General features: G+C 39.9%; 1 protein-coding gene across 1 annotated transcript in view; it reads right to left on the bottom strand.

Annotated features, from left to right (window-relative positions):
• The window catches only part of KIF24 (kinesin family member 24), a 60,548-nt gene that overhangs the window by 13,836 nt on the left and 24,546 nt on the right, over positions 1-22,166 (bottom strand). Inside the window, exons 4-8 of the mRNA XM_065879374.1 lie at positions 18,372-18,469; positions 14,363-14,578; positions 11,246-11,333; positions 3,556-3,677; positions 2,625-2,730 (exon numbers count right to left, since the gene is read on the bottom strand). Coding sequence (XP_065735446.1) covers positions 2,625-2,730; positions 3,556-3,677; positions 11,246-11,333; positions 14,363-14,578; positions 18,372-18,469 — 630 coding nt within the window. The remainder of the gene's footprint in view (positions 1-2,624; positions 2,731-3,555; positions 3,678-11,245; positions 11,334-14,362; positions 14,579-18,371; positions 18,470-22,166) is intronic.

The raw sequence follows: 22,166 nt of genomic DNA, 5'->3' as shown, positions 1-22,166 counted from the left end.
AATTCAGTAATCATATTATGAGTAATATTAACATGATTTGGGTATACATATATATTGAAATAGAGCAAATAAATTATATTAATGTTGTTAGGAACTAAGAATTTTAGCATAAGAGAAAAGGGAGAGAAATACAAATTTTAAAAAGTTAAGCAAAAATCCTGCAGTCTTAATTTTGAATTAATTTATTAGTATGAATCCCTGATATACTTTTACCTTTAAAAAAAAATATCTAGGGCTTCCCTGGTGGCGCAGTGGTTAGGAATCTGCCTGCCAATGCAGGGGACACGGGTTCGAGCCCTGGTCCGGGAGGATCCCACATGCCAGGGAGCGGCTGACCTCGTGCGCCACGGTTGCTGAGCCTGCACACTGGAGCCCACGAGCCACAAGTACTGAAGCACACGCGCCTAGAGGCCCAGCTGCGCAACGAAGAGTAGCCCCTGCTTGAGGCAACTAGAGAAAGCCGCGCGCAGCAACAAAGACCCAATGCAGCCAAAAAAAAAAAATTTCCAAGCTCTGTCCACCAAAAAGGCCTAGTAGCGAGGACTAACAGTGGTAGTAAGTACCACTAGCACTCTAAATGGTCTCTAAATACCATTTCCCTCTAAAAACCAAGGCTTGTTGAAGAAATGGCTGATTCAAGGTCTGGGGAAAGAAATGTACAAGATGAGCCTACAACATCTTGTCATACCAGAAAGCCAGAGACTAGTAGGAACATATTTGAAAAGACTCCCACTGGCCAAAAATGTGTAATTTAAGAAGAAAAAGAAAAAAAGATGACAATGTTTATAATAATATGAAAACAAACAAAAAAATAAACAACAACAACAAACTCATGGTCATGTTTAGGTTACCAGGACATCAACTCATTCTGAAAACTGGTGAGTGAAGGCAAAATATCAAGCATTTATCTTGCCTCCGTTGTATGAATTATATTTCAGGATAATCAGATAGTTGGGGGAAAGTTCTTTCCAGTTAATAAATACAGAAGGAATATTAGAATTAGAATATCATCATTTTGGAATCCCTAATGAAACAACGGATAAAGGTAATAATGCTCATTGACAGCTGCTAAAACCATAAGGTGAAAAAGGTTGATGGGAAACATAGTAATGGAGGAATTAGAGTGATAACACTTCAAAATCACAAAAAGAGATAATCAGACATTCTGTACCTCCTGATGTGTTCCTATAGAAAGTCTAAGAACTACTCATGAATTATTCTTGCCAAAAAAACAGAACTTAAATCTGATCAAGCCTCTAGATCAGCATTTTCCCAATCGAAATATGTGAGCCACAAATACAAACCATATATGTAATTTTATTATAATAGCCATATTAAAAAGAAATATAACCATATTAAAAAGAGATAAAACTAGTATGTATAAAATAGAGAACTAATAAGAACCTGCTGTAGCACAGGGAACTCTACTTGATTTCGCTGTACAGTAGCAACTAACACAACATCGTAAGACAACTATACCCCAATAAAAAAAAGAGAGAAAAAAAAAAAAAAAACAGATGAAATTATATATTAAACATATAATCTTAATTGTATATTATATTAATCTTAATTATATATTTTAGTTAATCTGACACATCCGATAATATTTTAGCATGTAATCAGTATGAAAAAATATTAATGATATCTTACATGCTTCAATGTGTAATTTACACTTAGAGCACATCTCAATTCAGACTAGCCACATTTCAAGTACCCAACAGCCACATGTGGCTTAGTGGCTCCCATTTTGGACAGCACAAATATAAATCTTAACCACTTTATAGAAAATAGAGGATAGAGTACCATGTTAAACATCAACATGGAATGCAGATAGCCTAATCCAGAATGTAGGAAATCTCATATGTCAAGTGACTGAGTTTTCTTCAACAAATACATTAATATTAAAAAAAGAGAGAGAAAAAAAAAAAAGAGAGAGAGAGGGGAAGAACTGATATGGCATGAAAGAGGAATATCAACCAAAAGCAATCCGAGGATCTTGTTTGTATCTTGATTTGAATAAATCAACTGTAAAATGACATTTATGGGAGAACTGGTAGAATTATAACACTTACTGGATAACAGGTATCATTAAATAATTATTTCTTTAGGTGTGCAATGGTATTATGTTATATTAAAAAATGAGAGTCCTTATCTCTGAAATACATCATTAAATATTTGTGGAAGAAATGACATGATGACAGGATTTGTTTTAAAATAATCCAACCAGGAGAAGGAAAGGGTTGGTTAGATTTTTCACATGTTGAAGCTGGGAGACAAGTATTTGGGAGATCATTATACTATTTATTCTACTATTATATGTTTGAAAAAATAATTTTAAGACTTGATGAGAGGGATAAAGTGTACCTAAGTTAACCATTCAAGCAACTGCAGAAATACTTCTCTGCTCCTAATTGTCAGGGATTGACCAGAGGAAGAGAAGGCAGGGAGAGAAAGAAGAGTTGTCGAGAACTGCCAAGAATCTGATTGGGCACCCTTCGTCTCCGTCTCCAACCTTGGAATTCCACTGCCTTATTCCACCCCACCCTCACCTACTTTGGCTGCATGTAAAGAGGGGCAAAATCTCTCAAGAATGATTTTTAGATTAAAGGTTTTGAACAACTTACAGCCAGAAGACTCTGGTTTATTTCCGCACCTTCCATCTTTGTCTGTCTATCTGAGTCTCTGGCATCTGCTGCTCTTTCACTGCCAGCCAAGTCAATAAAGGAGATCCTAGAGAAAAGACACAGCAGGGATGACTTCTTTGGGGCTTTGGTTTATTTTTACATCAGCCAGCATTTTGTGAACCCAGCAAGAAATCAGCACTGACCCATCCTCAGGAAAGTAAAAGATATTACTGTCAGCTTTCCAAAAGTATTGCAAGATTCTAATCTGTCAGTTACTGCTGGCACTGTTCACTTAGACCCTTCTGTTGGTTTTAATCATTTGTGAGAAAGTATGACTGAAATTAATTAAACATTCTTCCCATAAGGCTAAATGACCACAATGCAAATCACTTAGGTGACCACTTAGATAATTAAATAGAAACTTCCGTGGGCTGCTTTCCAGCAAACCCCCCCTCCCTGTAAAAAAAAAAAAACTCATTACTCAGAGGTGAGATAGGTTCATCCATCACTGTGGCAGAGTTTGCTAAGATAGCATCAGAAAGGCAATGAATGTACCCAGTTGTCTTATGGCTTCTTTCAGGAAGGATGGATTAATTTTCTTTCTTTCTTTTTTCTTTTTTTTTGCCTGTAAGCTCTCTGAGATGCATTTCCTACTATTCCTCTGCTGATACTGTTTTTCACGTTAGAAGCAATCAATGTCCCTTTTAATAACTTAGGGTTGACCAACAATAGGTCATTACTTCATGGTTAATCAACTGATGGCACTTTAGTACAATGATTTATTTCAGAGTTAATAACTCTACTGTGTATCCCTGTAAGATATAAATAAAGAACTCCACAGTGGCAGGATGTCCTGTTGTTGACAACACATATTTCAAAGTCACATTATGGAAAGGCACACAATGCGATTCCCTGTGTATTTCCAGCTCACCTGCCAAATGTCCTCTTGGCTGAATCTTTGATCTGAATTTGGATGATAGCATGAGAGCGGGAGGAGTCTGCATTAACTCCAGTGGCCCCAGTGCTGCGCTCCTTGCTACCCTTCAAGATCACCTGAAAATAAAATCCACAGGGTGACTTCTGCAAAGAGTAAACAAAGCCCTCTGGCTCCTAAGAGTTGGCTGAGAGCAGTAGAGACCAGACATATAGCTTTGTCAGTAGACTGCAGTCTTTTCCCTCTATGAGGAAAGCTGCCTAAACTCTAAATCATACAGAATAAGTACCCAAGAGCAATGAAAACAATGTGGAATACTAATCTTGGGGGAGAACATTCAATAGCTCAAGAGCTAATTTACTTCTTGATCTCATATACTCTTTTTAATATCTTTGATGGATTTATCCTGACTAAAATCCCCAGGGCATAACTTGGCTCCAAAGTAAGGTCCCATCATACCCATCTGTTGTAGTAACCGAAGCAAAGAACAGAAATGTGCATCACAGAATGAATGATCACATCCACCTGTTCCACCACGATGCAGTCATAAAGGAGACCAGGACTGATGTGTGGGAACATGGAAGTGATGAGGGTGGGAGGAAGGGAGACGCAAGAGGGAAGAGATATGGGAACATATGTATATGTATAACTGATTCACTTTGTTATAAAGCAGAAACTAACACACCATTGTAAAGCAATTATACTCCAATAAAGATGTAAAAAAATATATATATATCCTGCCCTGATTTGGGGGAGTGTTGATTATTGAGAATCAAAAAGGTGAAGAACTTTTTTTTTTTTTTTTTTTTTTCTTTTTTTTTTTTTTCATGCTGTACGCGGGCCTCTCACCGCTGCGGCCTCTCCCGCTGCGGAGCACAGGCTCCAGACGCGCAGGCCCAGCGGCCATGGCTCACGGGCCCAGCCGCTCCACGGCACGTGGGATCCTCCCGGACCAGGGCACGAACCCGCGTCCCCTGCATCAGCAGGCGGACTCCCAACCACTGCGCCACCAGGGAAGCCCAAAAAGGTGAAGAACTTTAAAAATATTTGACAGAATCCTCACAGTAGCCTAAGGTGAGGTAAGTATGATTATTATGCCCAATTTACAGCTGAGGAATAAATTCAAAGGTTGATTTGCTCACAAACAGCAGTGGCAGAACCAAATTCCACATCTAGTATGTCTGATTCCAAAGCCCATGTAGCTTCTACTACACTGTGGGGCACTTAGGACAAATTCATCTATTTTGCAGTGAATTAGACTAAGAAAGTCCTATTTAATTTTTTTCTCAATCTCTCAGAAGTTTAATTTTTATCATATTGAACATAGCTACAGTTTCCAGATTAAAGAGTCCAAAAGTTGACAAAGTCAAACTCTCAACAATAGTCCATAAAATATCTTAACAAACAGGGGTAGGTACTTTTTAAAAAAATTAACTAATAATAAATTCCTCCATGGCCTAAGCAATAGGCCATGGGTCTCTAAAGATTATCAGTGAGATTCAGAATTGTATTTTAGAATCAAATTTTAAATGCACTCATTTTGTATATAGCTTGCTTAAAGTTTAAAGGGACTATCTGATGAATCCTTTTGTAAAGAGCAGAAATTGTTAATTTACAAAACTGGATTATCAACTGCATGGATAGCATGTTGCTGCTAATCAGAAATCAGAAGAATTAGAGCAGTAATCCCTTATACTGGGTGGGGCAACTGCCCCCCCCAAAAAAAAGCACTGATAACTAAACCTGGATGCTGGCTAGGTCACTTAAGGCCAAATCTATGACTGAACCATCTAGTTTGTCTGGCTATCTATTTATCTATCTATCTAACCACCCATCCATCCATGCCTCGCTGCAAGGCTTGCCGGATCTTAGTTCCCCAGCCAGGGATTGAACTCGGGGCCACTGCAGTGAAAGCACAAAGTCCTAATCACTGGACCGCCAGAGAATTCCCATGAACTATCTAGTTTAAATGCACTTCCTCATCCTGGCCTTTCTCTATCACTCTGATTTCATACTTTCATAGATTACAATGCAATGATGAGGGATTATTTTAGATTTGTATTAGTCTTTTTTATCAAACTTCTTTTTCATTAGAAAAGAAAGACATGCTTACTGGGGAAAACTTAGAAAATACAGCAAAAATATAAAGAAGAAAATATATACCTTCCATAACCCCAGAGTTAACAAGATTCTGGTGCATTTCCTCCCAGGGTTTTAGGGGTCTCAGAGCTCTTTTGATATATATATATATGTCTTTTACAAACCCCATGAAGAGACAGGGGAGATCTTTTTTTTTTTTTTTTTTTTTTTTTTTTTTTTATGCGTTACGCGGGCCTCTCACTGTTGTGGCCTCTCCCGTTGCGGAGGACAGGCTCCGGACGCGCAGGCTCAGCGGCCATGGCTCACGGGCCCAGCCGCTCCGCGGCATGTGGGATCTTCCCAGACCGGGGCACGAACCCGTGTCCCCTGCATCGGCAGGCGGACTCTCAACCACTGCGCCACCAGGGAAGCCCCAGGGGAGATCTTTTAAATGCCTACATTTGTGAATTGTGTAAGCAATATGCTTGATGGATAAAGGAACAATCACAGAGAAGTTAAGTGGCTTATCCAAGGTCACAAAGGCAGAATATGGTCAGGCTAGGGATAGAAGCCAGGCACCCTCTGCCACATGTAATCAATGATGCTACTTCTGCTGGAATATGATGAGAGCTCAGAGAGGCCTTAAGGCCATACCTAGTCAGGAACTGTGGATACTGACAGGAAGCTCAAGGGGTGACCTTGTGGTTCATCCCCAGGGGAGTCAAGAAAGACTGTCTTCTGAGGTTCTATTATAGAGTTTTATACTTGGCTTTTCATTGTGCCATGATGTACTAGATACCTGTGAGTGCATCTCAGAAAATCTAACATGTTGAGGTGACTTTTCCTGACTAAATGCCTTTTAGAGAAAACATGAAGGAATTTTTGGTCCATGGTCCAGTTTCCTCAGCTTCAGTAACAGTCTGTCACCATGTTTTTCAGAAACTGTGGTATAAAGCAGCTGAGCTCTGAGGAGTAAAAATGAGGCAGTCTGTGAAGATCATTAGATAGACTTTTGTAAATGACATACAACTCAAGTGTAGCAGTTAAGAGTGAAATCTGAAGTTAGACTGGGTTTACATGCCAGCTCTGACAATACGGTTGTTTAAACTTTTGCATTGTGAGAACTTTTACAAATCACTTAACTTTTCAGGGCCTCAGTTTCTTATCTATAAAATGGTAATTTCATAGGTTACTGTTGAGGACTAAAAGAGAGGACTAAAAGAGATAATACGTAGTATGTAAAGCACTTAGTACTACGACTGGCACATTATATGTTCTCAATAAATATTAATTAAAGAAAATATACTGGGCTTCCCTGGTGGCACAGTGGTTGAGAACTTGCCTGCCAAGGCAGGGGACACGGGTTCGAACCCTGGTCTGGGAAGATCCCACATGCTGTGGAGCAACTAGGCCCGTGAGCCACAACTACTGAGCCTGCACATCTGGAGCCTGTGTTCCACAACAAGAGAGGCCGCAAATAGTGAGAGGCCTGCGCACCGCGATGAAGAGTGGCCCCGGCTCGCCGCAACTAGAGAAAGCCCTCGCACAGAAACGAAGACTTAACACAGCCAAAAATAATAAATTAATTAATTAATTAAAAAAAGAGAAAGTATACTAAAGAACTAACATCTCTTTCTTTTTTTAATGTATTTATTTATTTTTGGCTGCATTGGGTCTTCGTTGCTGGGCACGTGCTTTCTCTACTTGCGGTGAGCAGGGGCTACGTTTGTTGCGGTGCGCAGGCTTCTTACTGCGGTGGCTTCTCTTGTTGTGGAGCACAGGCTCTAGGTGTGCAGGCTTCGGTAGTTCTGGCTCACGGGCTCTAGAGCGCAGGCTCGGTAGTTGTGGCACATGGGCTTAACTGCTCCGCAGCCTGTGGGATCTTCCTGGACCAGGGATCAAACCCGTGTCCCCTGCATTGGCAGGCGGACTGTGCCACATGGGAAGTCCCAAGAACATCTTTGTGTAAACTTCCAAAACTTAAACTATTTCTTTTAAAAAATGTAGGGACTTCCCTGGTGGTCCAGTGATTAAGACTCGGTGCTTCCAGTGCAGGGAGCATGGCTTCGATCCTTTGTCAGGGAACTAAGATCCACACAGCAGGAAGCGAAGCTTCATCTGCCACTTCCCATCACTCACATTACGCATTATCACCTGAACCATCCTCCCCCCACCCCCCATCCCACCCATCCATGGAAAAACTCTTCCATGAAAGTGGTCCCTGGTGCCAAAAAGGTTGCGGACCGCTGCTTTAGACAAATCATGTTATGTGAGTAGTAAAATGGGGACCTGCTACAATAGAAAGTAGAGACAACTATGGAATTCTGTGGCACTGGGAAATATTCAGGGACTTTTTTTTTTTTTGTGGGGGTTACGCAGGCCTCTCACTGTTGCGGCCTCTCCCGTTGTGGAGCACAGGCTCCGGACGCGCAGGCTCAGCGGCCATGGCACATGGGCCTAGCCACTCCGCAGCATGTGGAATCTTCCTGGACTGGGGCACGAACCCGTGTCCCCCGCATCAGCAGGTGGACTCCCAACCACTGTGCCACCAGGGAAGCCCCAGGGACTTATTAATAAGAATAATAGACATGACAAATTTAACTAGCATCACAGTAAGCATTATATGTATATTATCTCATTTCCTTCTCTGTCACACAATCCAATCGTCTGCTAACATCCACATATTTCGGGCTCAGAAAGGTAAAGGATGTGCTCAAGGACACACGGCACTGACACCCAGCTCCATGCAGACTTTAATCACGAAGCTTCCTGCACAAATACCAAAGACAGGCTATGAGCACTTCAGTAGGGTAGGCACTGTGTATAGACTAAGTCTCTATCACCGGCATACAACTGAGGCTTATCTAGGGGAAGCTCTTACTCTGTGGGCCTCTGCTACCAACTACAGCCAAGGCAATGTTAAAACACGAAGCAGACTTATTAGAAGTTCAGGAATGGATACCTATAAGTACATGAACTGTCTGTAGGAATGACTTAAAAGCCCAAAAAACTCTACAAGGGAAAAAATGTCCATCATTTGCCTGACAAGCAAAACCTTGATTCCAAATCTGGTTGCATCAGCAAGTCCTCTGTAAAGGCAGGGAAGTCCTGGTCCCTGCATTGGTAAGACCGGGTAATAAAATACACCTGGAAGGAGAAACCTCTTGGAGGAAGGACAATCCTGTGTGAAAAATGAAGCTGCCTGTTGTGCAGGAAGGTAACAAGTAGCCATGCCTGAGTGAGCCTGAGAGTGATCTGCGATGGTGACATACATGAAGATGACACCTGAGGGTGACACTTGAGCAAACACATAGGTGATACCTGAGTGAGCGTGAATGGTGACATCTGAGAGAGAGTGAAAGTGTGACACCTGAGTTGGCAAGTGCTGTTGTTTCAAGTCAGTAAATGTTTATGAGGGTAACCATGTCAGATATCCATAATTTATATCAACTTTCCACCTTGATCTCAGCTGGCTTTCTTCTTGTACAACCTCGTATGTATTACAGACTGAGGGTATCAATGGCAATAATATGTCCACTAACAAGAAACTTCTGCTTGTCTTAGAAAACACACCGTAGGATAGAGCAGTGCCATAAACTCTTCCAGGGTGAGAGTGATTTGACACCAGATTGCCCACTAACATAGTTATGACCCATAGCCAAGGAAAAGGGACTTCTTTTTAGTGTTTGATCCTTTCCCATTCAATTGGTCTAATTTCCAAGGACAACAGCATCATGAGGACCAACTCTCCTGAAACTCCCAGCCAAATGAAGGAATGACTAGGGGAGGCAGTGGCAAGAGGACCACAGGGAATAGGTGTGTGAGAAACAATTTCCTCAGGACTCTGCAGTGGAGGGAGCTCTGGACAGGTTAAGAATGGTCAACAGCCTCAGAAGAACCCTTCAACATGTCCCACACACCTTTGTTCTGTGCCTGCCTTTGCAGTCACTAGAAAGGGGCTCTTGGCTCTTAGGTGCCTGTCTAGAACAGCCACACTAAGGTGCCATCCTTGAATTTTGGGTACCAGGATTCAGGAAGCTGATAATCACATAAATACAAGGTTCCAGCCCTTAAACAAAATTTACCTAATTGTCCCAAGAAAAAGAAACTGTTAGAGGGCTTCCCTGGTGGCGCAGTGGTTGAGAGTCCGCCTGCCGATGCAGGGGACACGGGTTCATGACCCGGTCCAGGAAGATCCCACATGCCGAGGAGCGGCTGGGCCCGTGAGCCATGGCCGCTGAGCCTGCGCGTCCGGAGCCTGTGCTCCACAACGGGAGAGGCCACAACAGTGAGAGGCCCGTGTACCGCAAAAAAAAAGAAACTGTTAGAAAAAGACACGTATTAATGGTGGGCCACCTCACCATTTCACACACCCAAGTCCCTGGAGGGATGTACTGTGAAGCTGTTCTAAAGGTGGGTATTGTCAAGTACCCAGCCTGTCCTTCGAGCCCTCTCCCTTTGACTCTAGCCAGGCTTGTTGGATATACTAGCATGACTATGATGGCTGCATGTTAGAATAACCTTGGGAGCTTTTAAAATAATACCCATCTTCATACATTGCTGGTGGGAATATAAAATGGTGCAGCCACTTTAGAAAACAGTTTGGCAGTTCCCCAAAAAGTGACTCAGTAATTCCACTCCTAGGCATATACTCAAGAAAACTGAAAACATACATCCATACAAAAACCTGTACCTGAATGTTCATAGCAGCATTATTCATAATAGCCAAAAGGTTGAAACAACCCACATGCCCATCAACTGATGAATAAAATATGGCATATACATACAACACAATATTATTCCGCCATAAAAAGGGATGAAATACTGATACATTCAACAACATGGATGAACCTTGAAAACATTACGCTAAGTGAAAGAATGCAGAGACAAAATGTTGCATATTGTGTGATTACATTTATACGATATGGCCAGAATAGGTAAATCCAAAGAGACAGAAATTAGTGGTTGTCAGGCACCAGGCACAGGGGAAATAAAGAGCAACTGTTAATGGTACAGGGTCTCATTTTGGTGTGACGAAAATGTTCTGGAATTTGATAGTGGTGATAGCTGTACAACTTTCTGAAAATACTAAAAAAAAATCACTAAATTACACATTTTAAAAGGGTGAAAAAAGCAGATTTTAAAATACCTTTGGAATGATACACAAAAAACTAAAAAATATATTAGTTGCCTCAGGAAAAGGGAATGGAAGGAATATTTTCATTGTACTTTCTGAATTTTGAATCCATGTGAAGGTATTACCCATTAAAATTTTTACTGAAAATAGAATATTTCTCTCCAGCAGCCTTTACCAGAGCCCACTACCTAAAAATACACATTAGCAGCTTTTGAAACTGGCTCAGAAGTATCCTCTCATGCATTAGGCTCTCCCACATGCCTTACTTCCCACTATCAAGGCACTGAGACAACAACCTTGTAGAGAAAGGAGCCAACCTCTCAGAGGAGGATTCATATTTTATAAGTGTGAAATGGTATGTTTGTCATCGCCCTTTGCCTAAACCTGAGTCCATTATTTAGGAGATAGCAAAATGAAGTCTTCCCTAGTACTTAGGCTGCTACAGTGGGGTAGTAAAGGAGGAAGAATTACCTCTAAGAGAAGCTCCACACTATCCACCTGAAGTTCTCGCAGTCCCACTATCTGTACCACATGCTTGCTATCTTCTCTTGCGAAGAGCCTGTGGATGCAAGAACATGGTTGGTTTGGCAGAGCTTCAGTAACAGACTCCCCAGAACCCAACCCACCACTCCCCATTAAGTAGCAGTTTTGCTGTTTGTGTGGGATCAATACGCATTCTCCTCACCACCCCCCACACCTCCTGATTCCAGCCCCAGGCTTCAGAGGCAGTCTTTGATTGTTTTAAACAAATCAGCATCTTTGGCTACAATGAATAGAATGAGCATTTAAGCCAGACCTATGCCAATCAATGGATGGTGTATTCCTGGCTACAGTGATTGGTTCAGGAGTGGATATGGGATCTTCGCTGGTCCCATCAAAATAAAGTCCTAGTCTCTGGTTGTTAGGTGCTCTCTTTTTCTCTCTAGAAGTGAAAGCATGTGGCCCTGGGAGCAGTGGCAGCCATTCTACATCCACAAAAGAGACAGTTTTGGAATGATGTTAATACCATGGAAGGTAGAGCGGAGAGATGCAAAGAAACCGGGTCTCTATAACATCACTGAACTGCTAGAGTATAAAGACCCTAAGGCTTGACTGTCCTCTAGGCTTTCTAGTTATACGAGCCAATGGCTTCCCTAAATGCATAAGCCAGTAAGAGTGGGGTCTTATTTTACTAAATACTTGCAACATAAGGAGTCCTGATACATTTTCTAAGGAAGCAAGGAAGAGCTGGTGTTGCACCTGAAAGTCTCAGGCCTGCGTGTAACAAAATGAATGGTTACAGTCTACTATCATCACTGAACCAGATCTACCAAGGGGCATGTATTGAATCTATCAAAGACTCTAAGATTATTTTCTCCCTTAATAAGATACTGATTGCCAAATAAAATAAAATAAAATTAAAGTAAAGTAAAATAAAATAATGGAATTTCACTTCACAGCCAAAAAAATATTTTCTCAAAAAATTTTTTTCTCCATCTAAACCTTACCCCAAGTTTCCAAATTTTTACAGAAGGATAGGAAAACAGCCTCACCAATGCCCTTGATCTCTCAGAAGACAACTCTATTGGAACAGTTAGGCTTCTGGAATAAAAGAAAGATCTAGCTTTCAGAGCCTTCACATCACTCCTGAACATACTTCCCAGGCCCCAGAAAAGTTCCTAATGAATAGCCTAAAATGCACTGCTGTATTTTTAAATCATAGAAGCAAGAAGTATATTTTTATCACTTTTTATGCAAAGGTAAAGACAACTTATCTTCTACTTTAAAGTGTTAATTTTAAGATCTTTAAACTTTGGTTTCTAGTTTAAGAGGTAGACTGAGCACATATACTTCTATCTACCTTTGACAAAGCCCCTCTTATAGAAAATATATTTTATTTTTAAAACAATAGGATAAGTCATAACAGCTCTAGGCAAACAAGAAAGAGTATTATCAGTGGAGCAGGACATTTCAGAAGTCTCAGAAAGGCAGGAAATAAAGAGATATTAGACAATTAACCAGAGACATAAAAAAAAAAAAAATCCCACAGCTCAAGACACTTGCAGAATAAGTGTGGGTATTCCCTAGTGAGCCCTAGAGAAACTTGAAACCCAGGAGTTAGCATATTCCCATCCCCTTGGTTATAATTAAAGAATGTAGAAATAACAGGACAGTATATTGGGGTCATTCATTAAAGAACTGCACTCAAAAACAGCTGGATATCCTGACTGTCCCTTCACACAAAGAAACAAAACGCGCGCACACGCGCACACACACACACACACACACACACAGAAAACAGTGGCTTTTATTTTCATGCTAACTGTTCTTTAAAGGAAGTGGCCATTCTGACTGGAAAGGGCTCCTAATAAGGGTATTGAGGCTTGAAAGAGAAGCTGTGATGGAGCTAACTTGAGGCTTCAAAACCAACACAGAGAGAGTAGAAAAGAAAAGCAAGTCTTCCCCAAAGCAACCCCAAAGTAGCACCCTTCTTTATCTGGCAATTGTGTCATGACTGAACCCCCAACACCTGTACATTCTCTGAATTGTGGCATACTGAAGGTCCCTTTTGTTGAAATAGTCCATAGGATGGTGGCCTGCCTAAGCCCACTCCAGTGACTTCTCCAGTTATGCTACTCAATACTCTAGTGCCCCTCTATGACGGGGGCCGCCCTATCAATGCTCTCCATGAACCAGAGCTGCTCCTCCACCCCTACTCCCCATTCCAGTGCTTTCCTGGAGCACATGAAACTTGCACGACCTTTTGGACAGCTCTGTAGGGGCTTAGATATCTTTGCTGGGGGCTAGTCTCTTTCACTGATTTGGTTTCCCCAGACTTCCACCATGCTCAGCCTCAACTCACTCCTCTTCACCTGGTGTGGCTGCTCCCAACATGTCTCAGGTCTGGTTAATTCTGTCCTGACAACCTCTTATCCTTCCACTTCCCCTGTTCCCTCTCTCTCCTCCCTGTTCTCCCAGTCAGTTGATACCTCCACAACTTTGTGGCCTCCTACTCAGTTAAAATCATCTGTTTCAACCTAAACAAAACTTTATGCCAGAAAAATACAATAGGGATTTAAAATCAGTTACTGAATGAATACATTTCCAAAGTATTGTATTATGTGGCAAGGGCAATAGGTTAAGCCTTATAAGAGTTAATGTGAAGAAAAGATTTTCTTTTCTTTTTACTGATATCAGAAAACTATCATTAAGTTTACCCTAAGATTATTGAGAAGAAAAACAAGAGGAAGTAGGAAACATAGTTCTTCCAGTGCAATAATAGGTCAAAAGAATAGGAAGGGATTTAAGTATATGTTGCTTTCCTGACTTCCTGAAATTATAATCTTTTTCACAGACCAAAATAAAAGGGATATAGTTTTCTGATGAGCATTAGGATATTGATCACTTAAAAAATACTAATGGAAGGCTAATTTATATTCTTCTTTAGCTGAACTGACAGTTTAAAAAAAATATGCATCTGATTCAGGAGACTCATTTCACAAAAGGGCATTAGTGTACCAAAGCCTCTGATTAAATCCCATGATTCAGTGGGACTCTGGCTTAAAACAATAAAGAACAGATTTACAGTTTCCTACTCATATCCAATACCTTTTTCTTCTATTTAGGAGGTCATAAAGCTGTCCACAGTAGATTTCATAGAAGCTGATCCACACAAAACAGTGCCTTCTTGGCTGGGACACTTCTAGTTGTCTGAAGATATCTTTGGCAGCCAGAGCATACAGTCCTGGGTTCTGATGAGTTCCTATCATGGTATAGGTCTTTCCGGCACCTGTCTGTCCATATGCGAAGCAAGTGGCATTGCCTCTGGGGGAAGAATCATTTGTATTTACTTTTAAATATTAAGAGAAATGCTAATCTACACACAGATTTTTTTTTTTTTTTTTTTTTTTTTTTGTGGTATGCGGGCTTCTCACTGCTATGGCCTCTCCCGTTGCGGGGCACAGGCTCCGGACGCACAGGCTCAGCGGCTCTGCGGCATGTGGGATCCTCCCGGACCGGGGCACGAACCCGTGTCCCCTGCATCAGCAGGCGGACTCTCAACCACTGCGCCACCAGGGGAGCCCTACACACAGATTTTTAAATGACAAAAGTCAGGTGGAAAAAGAATCCTTGACAAAATTCAGCTAGAAAATATAGAGCCCTTTAAGGAGAAGAGGGCTTTACATTATAAAAACAAGGGAGGAGGAAAAAAATTCTCAAAGCAGTACGTGAGATTTTTTTACTAGGAATTTTTTATGGAACTGGTAAGACCATAAGACAACTCTAGAAAATAAGGAAACAAAGACCTCATGTTAGGTGCTTTAGAGGATCCTAGAGAAAAAAAAATTGTGTTAATCCTGAAAGATAAGTTTGGTGAAAGAAGTAATTGAGAATTAAATACAATAAATAATAGAAGATCATACGATAAATAGGATGGTAGTGACCACTCATGAATACTAAGGAAGTTTAGACAGAGGTAAAATCAATTTAAGTAAAATATTTGAAGGACTCAGAAAAGAGATCTTAGGGCCTCAGTTTTCACTTTCATTGATAAATTACTGGACTACTTGATTTCCAAGATCCCTTCTAGCCCTGATGTCCTATGATTCTAAGTGGGAGTCACTATTCTTGCATGTGGATACATGCATGTACACACAACCTGTATGAGTGTGAAAAAATGCAAAATAAGAGATGGACAGAAGAGTTGGGAGGCCAACCTGCCAGCCAAAGTATGTTTTAGGAGGAGATGAGGCCAAGATTACCTGAGTACTGTGAGGTCCTACGTATTATGTAGCTCTAGTACTATGTAGTACTAAGTAGAGAGTGAACATAATGTTATGCAGTCAGTAGCTATTGCAGACTATTGAACAGGAATCACATGGATTAATGATAAAAGTAGCTACTTGCAGCAAGAAAAAAATTCTATGTATGGACACAGGGGAGGGAGGCTGGAGGTGGGCAGAGAGAAGAATACATAGAAGGACATGAAGCCAGATAGAAACCAAAGAAAGAATGATATGACAAGAGCAAAGTAACCATGGAAGTGTGAGAATCAAGAGATGGGAGCTAATCAGATTTAAGCTGTTAAGAAGCAGAGACCGGTTTACTCCTTGTGTTTTAAACCATGGCTCTCAGCCGTGTGGGCACTAGAATACACTGGCAGACACAGTTAGGAAAAGAATTACAAGAGGAAAATTTGAACACACCGAAGAAGAGCTAGCAAAATGAGAATAATAAAGAATAATATCCACCTTATCTTCTGAACATTTTCGTGATGAACTTTTAAAAAAAAAAAAACAGATGAAGAAAGCTCTTATTACACTTTACAAGAACTAACCTAATAATTTCACCTAACTTGCAATTCTCTTTTTACTAATGTCTTAACATTCTAACTTATTTTAGAAACTTGCTCTCTAAAAAAGCACTCCCTAAATTTGGTGCATAGGAATTGAACCTGAAAGAGATTTCACTTTTTAAAAAAATTTATTTTAATTAATTTATTTATTTTGGCTGCACTGGGTCTTAGTTGCGGCATGAGGGATCTTTTACTTGTAGCATGCAGACTTCTTAGTTGCAGCAATGTGGACTTCTTAGTTGTGGCATGCGGTCTTCTTAGTTGCAGCATGCAAACTCTTAGTTGTGGCATGCAAACTCTTAGCTGCAGCATGTGTGCAGGATCTAGTTCCCCGACCAGGGATCAAACCCAGGCTCCCGCTGTTGCAAGTGTGGAGTCTTACCCACTGGACCACCAGGGAAGTCCCCAGAGACTTCAGTTTAACCTGCTCATGGAAAAAAAAAAAAGTAACTTCTACACAACAACAATAAAGACAACACAGGGATTTCCCTGGTGGCGCAGTGGTTAAGAATCCACCTGCCAATGCAGGGGACATGGGTTTGATCCCTGGTCCAGGAAGATCCCACATGCCATAGAGCAACTAAGCCTGTGCGCCACAACTACTGAGCCTGAACTTTAGAGCCCACGAGCCACAACTACTGAAGCCCGTGTGCCCTAGAGCCCACGCGCTGCAAAAAGAGAAGCCACCGCAATGAGAAGCCCGCGCACTACAACGAAGAGTAGACCTCTCCCGCTGCAACTAAAGAAAGCCAGAGGGCAGCAATGAAGACCCAACACAGCCAAAAACAAATAAAAATTAAAAAAAAAAATTAGGGACTTCCCTGGTGGTTCAGTGGTTAAGAATCCGCCTGCCAATGCAGGGGACACGGGTTTGAGCCCTGGTCTGGGAAGATCCCACATGCCGCGGAGCAACTAAGTCCATGTGCCACAACTACTGAAGCCCGTGTGCCACAACAACTGAATCCTGTGAGCCTAGAGCCCATGCTCTAGGGGAAGCCCTAGAGAAGAGAAGCCACTGCAATGAGAAGCCCGTGCACTGCAACAAAGAGTAGCCCTCACTCGCTGCAACTAGAGAAAGCCTGCGCGTAGCAATGAAGACCCAATGCAGCCAAAAATAAATAAAAATAAATTTATAAAAAAAAACATCATTATGCTATGCAAAAGGAGCCAGGCATAAGATATATATTGTAATGATTCTATTTCTATGACATTCTAGAACAGGCAAAACTAATCTATAGTGACAGAAAGCAAGTCAGTGGTTATATAAGACCTGGGGGTGAAGGTGGGAGGATTAACTAAAAAGGGACACAAGAGAACTTTCTGGGGCGATGGAAATGTTCTATATCTTGTTCCAGGTATTGGTAACTTGGATACGTGCAACTATCAAAACTCATCAAACCTGAGTACTTCTTAAGATCTGTGCATCTTAATGTATGTAAATTATACCTCAACTTTTTTGTTATAAAAGTTATTTTAAATAATAAAAGTAAAAATACTCTGAAATCAGTTACTCTAGCAGGCTGTTCAACATTTTCTACCTGTACCTGACTACATTTTAAATATACAAGAGGCCCCTAGTACCTACTCTGTCCCATTTAATGTTTATGTGTGAATAATTATTTTAAAATTAAAATGAAACTATAGCTAGAATACATAATTCCTATTATCAAAAGTTCAGACTAACTACAACCATTTACACCTTCTTATTCTGAGGACTTTGATAAAATAATATTGTTGACAGGGACTTCCCTGGTGGTGCAGTAGATAAAACTCTGTGCTCCCAATGCAGGGGGCCCAGGTTCAACCCCTGGTCAGGGAACTAGATCCCATGTGCATGCCATAACTAAGAGTTCGCATGCCGCAAATAAGGAGTCCATGTGCTGCAACTAACGAGCCAGTGAGCTGCAACTAAGGAGGCTGCCTGATGCAACTAAGACCCGGTGCAACCAAAAAAAAAATAAATTAAAAAAAAATATATATATATATATATATTGTTGACAGCTTATATTTTTCCACTAAGCACAGAGAATCAATATCATCAGTATAAATGGAAATTTTGCTGAATATTTCTAAATGCTTTGTGAATCCTATAAATAGAGACACTGAATTTTCCAGAAGAGTCTAATTTAAATTCATTAGGTCAAAACACAATTTCATGTTTAATTCAAAATAATTGAAAAACATAAGTAACATTTATAAAGAAATAAAATTTATGGAAAATAGAAAATAAAAGGCAGGAGGAGCAAATAATATCTATCGTACCCATTGAAAATATGCTGAATGAGTGGGTGAGTAGTTTTCATGTATACATCTTGATTGGTGCACGCCTCATCAAAGACTTCATCAAAATAAAAAACATGCTGAAAAAGAAATTTGGTTTTTATAGAAAGAGACACTTTCTTGATTTTCTTCATCACTATTCTAGTTAACACACGATAACAGCGCAAATACATTTTTAACTAATAGTAATTGTCTATGACAAACTTAAGAGATAATAAGCAATCATTAACTGTCAAATGACAGGGCCTTCTTTTACTTGAGATCTCTGTAGACATGTTCTCACAATGTAAAAACTAAACCACACAATTTTTGTTCTCTCTTAAGGGAAGTAAATTAAAGAGTCCAACAGTGAGCCAATCTTCCTTAGGTCTAGGAGAGGAACTGAATTCTATGGAAATTATCCTCATAGCCCACCTAGAGCCAGCATATTTGAAATTTGGGGGGAATTCTAGAGGAAGATCTTTATTCCATAGGTTACAAAGCTTAATTTATAATTCCATAAATATTTATTGCTCAGCTGGTAGCATGTATATTGCAGTAGGCACTTCAAGGGGCCCAAAGAAACAGACATTACCCTACCATTACCCTACTCCACAACCTAAAGATGTTAATCCGGACAAGTATACAAATGACCACAAGGTAGAAAAAATTTGAGAGATAAAGCACATGTGGAGTTCAAAAGAAAAACATAATCTCTCTGACTGGGAAAGACATTCTGAAAAAGCTTGTACTAAGAAAGGGCCATGGGGGAAGAAGAGGAATTTAAGAGGTAGGGACTGAGGCAGGGAAGGTATTCTGGGCACAGGGGAAACATGAGCAAAGAGTCAAAGCAGGAAAGCACAAAGAATCTTTAGGGGACAGGGAGGATTCAATGTGTTTGACATATAGGATCTTGGCAGATAGAAAAGTGAAATAGAAGGTGAGAATAATGAGTTAGGACTATGTTGTAGGGGTCTTGGGACACCAGCCTAAAGGGAAGGGGTAGAATGCTTATATTTAATTCAGTAAAAGTGGAAAGACAAAAAACTGTGCAAAGGAGAGGGATGACCTGAGCCATTTTATTGGAAGACTAATATGGCTTAATACTGTGACTGGATTGGAAACAGGAACACTAGTAATTCAGTGGTGAGGTTAAGAAGGGTCTAAATTAGACAATGACAATGGAAATAAAAAGGAAATGGATGCATAAGAAATTTGGCAATGACTGGTTGTGACAGCTGGGGAGAGAAAGGAGTCCAAGATGACTCCCAAATGAAAAACCATGGTAATCTGAAAGAGATAGGAAATCCCATTAAATTGGGTCTGGAAAGCATTGCTTCAGCAGCCGTAATAATTTCCATAATTTAGAGGATCACTATGTTGGCAGCCCAACTATATCTGAGTAAGAAATCCTAATAATTTCAAGTGTGATTGTAGCATCATAATGGCAGTCCACACATAATGAATGAGAGATGAGGCCCTATCTTCTGCTACCTTCTGGGCCTGCTCTAAATATTCAGTTAAGAAAAAATTTTATGGGCAAGTCTGGAAAAGTGGACTTGACCCCACTTGTCGTGGGTCACCGTACCCCAAATTCAATTCTGTTTCATGTACCATTACATTACATTAGAATGGAAATTTGTTAGGTCATCTGAAAAGAAATTGGGTCCACAAAGTCAAATTTATCAATTAGAAAAAATTTCCAGGGAATTTTCTGGAGGTCCAGTGGCTAGGACTCCACGCTTCTACTGCAGGGGGCACGGGTTCAATCCCCAGTCAGGGAATTAAGATCCCGCAAGCCACACGGCATGACCAAAAAAAAGAAAGAAAGAATAAAAAATCTCCAAAAGTTAGGAATTGAGAAAAAAAATGAATCTGTGCAGCATGATAAAGAGATCTGTGAACATTTAGTGCTCTGAAAAATATGATTGATTTTAAGAACAGTTAAATGTTTCTGTTTTAGGTCGATCATAGGTAGATGGGGGTTCATTATACTTTTGATTAAGCTTGAAAATGGCAATAATAAAGAGTAAAATATATTTCTAAAATCTGACTTTAATGGACATGATTTATATCTAACTCATAACTGGTCTTTAAGCAAGGAGACAAATCCATTCTTTGCTCAAACATCACTGTAGGTTTTTATAGTTAAGTATGAAGTCAAAAGCATTTTTGACATTTCTCAGGAAAATAAAAAAATGAACGGAAGTAAATGTGGATATACATTTTTGGGGGGTTTTCTTTTATTTCGTGAGTATATGGCTATTCTTCTCTTTCTATAAGTGCTCTTGAGTAAACACCTTTGAAAGCATGTATTGACTAAAGGAATGAGTATCTTTCCTTCCAATAGGATTTAAGTACTGATTTTCCCAGTAATTTTGTATGAATCTTTCATGAAAGATATGTAAACATATAAGATTACTATTATAATTCATGTCCATCACATATGCTTTCATTTGATCATATTTTATCAATGAAGTTGGATTAACATTCACTTTAGGCAGTTCCCTGGTGGCCTACTGGTTAGGATTTGGACTTTCACTGCCGTGGCCTGGGTTCAATTCCTGGTCAGGGAATTGAGATCCTGCAAGCAGTGCAGCGCGGTCAAAAAAAAAACAACTCACTTTAGCTTTGATATGATCAGAGTTGCATAGTTTATTTTTTAAAGAAGTTTTTAAAAAAGTTATTAGTGTCTTTAGAGAATATCTCTGGAAAAAAACACTTAAGTAATACTGGTTGTCTTCAAGGAGGAAATGGGACTAGAGACACTCTTCATTGCATACTGTTTTGATTTTGAAATAGGTAAATCTATCCTATTCAAAAGTTCTTACTTTTTTTTTTTATAAGAGTAACACTGCTGATTGCATAAAAAGATTTTAAACATGGATAACAACAGATAAGAAAATCAAATTATCTGTAAATCTTACTACCACTAGAGATGGCCACTATTGACTTTGATATATTTCAGTACCATCTTTTTTTCTCTATATTTTTTTCTTTAAGAAATTGGAATGAAACACATACAGATATGTCTCCTTGTTTTTTCACTTATTACGTTGATATCCTAAAATTTAATGGTAAGTAGGACAGCACACTATATGTATATGATCACATAAGTAACAAAAGAAGATTTGAAAGGGTAAGATGTTTAATTAAAGGACACATAAACCTATTTGAATTCCTGAATAAGTTTAAAAATAAAACCCAAAGAATCTAGTATCAATAGTTATTTGCTATGTTTGCTATGAACCTCCCTTTTCTTCTTTCTAATTAAGAAAAAGGGGGAGAAAAAAGGCCTCTCAACACATATATTATAAGCGTTGACAGGTAAGGACTTTGACCTATGAGAGCGAAGGTCCAAAGTTCAAACAGCAGAGAAAGTGCTAAGGAAACTATGGGTATTCAATAAGTATTGACCAATGGCAATGACAAAGAAGTAAGGTTATTGTGTTTTGAGATAATGGAAAAATACAAAAGATAAGATGATGCCTCCTTGAGGGAATTACTGTGACAGAAGCATCATTAAGGCAGTCTTGGGTAGATGGTGATTGGATAGGGCTATTACCATGGCTATAAGTAGCCATGGAACTGGATAGTATTACAACTAATTGGTCATTTGGACCACCTTCAATATAAATACCTCCCACCTAGACCTAATAGACTGTGCATTGACCAGCAATCAATAAGGCTGTTAAAGTGACTGGGCTGGTTATACAGTGGCCTAGTAATTTAGCGCCCATAGAAAGACACAGTAGATTGCTTTGAATGTTACTGTGAAAGCCAATTTTGGTAAGCAAA

This window comes from Phocoena phocoena, chromosome 6 (genome assembly GCF_963924675.1).
Source record: "Phocoena phocoena chromosome 6, mPhoPho1.1, whole genome shotgun sequence".
Taxonomy (NCBI): domain Eukaryota; kingdom Metazoa; phylum Chordata; class Mammalia; order Artiodactyla; family Phocoenidae; genus Phocoena; species Phocoena phocoena.
This window is presented reverse-complemented; position numbering and strand designations above follow the sequence as displayed.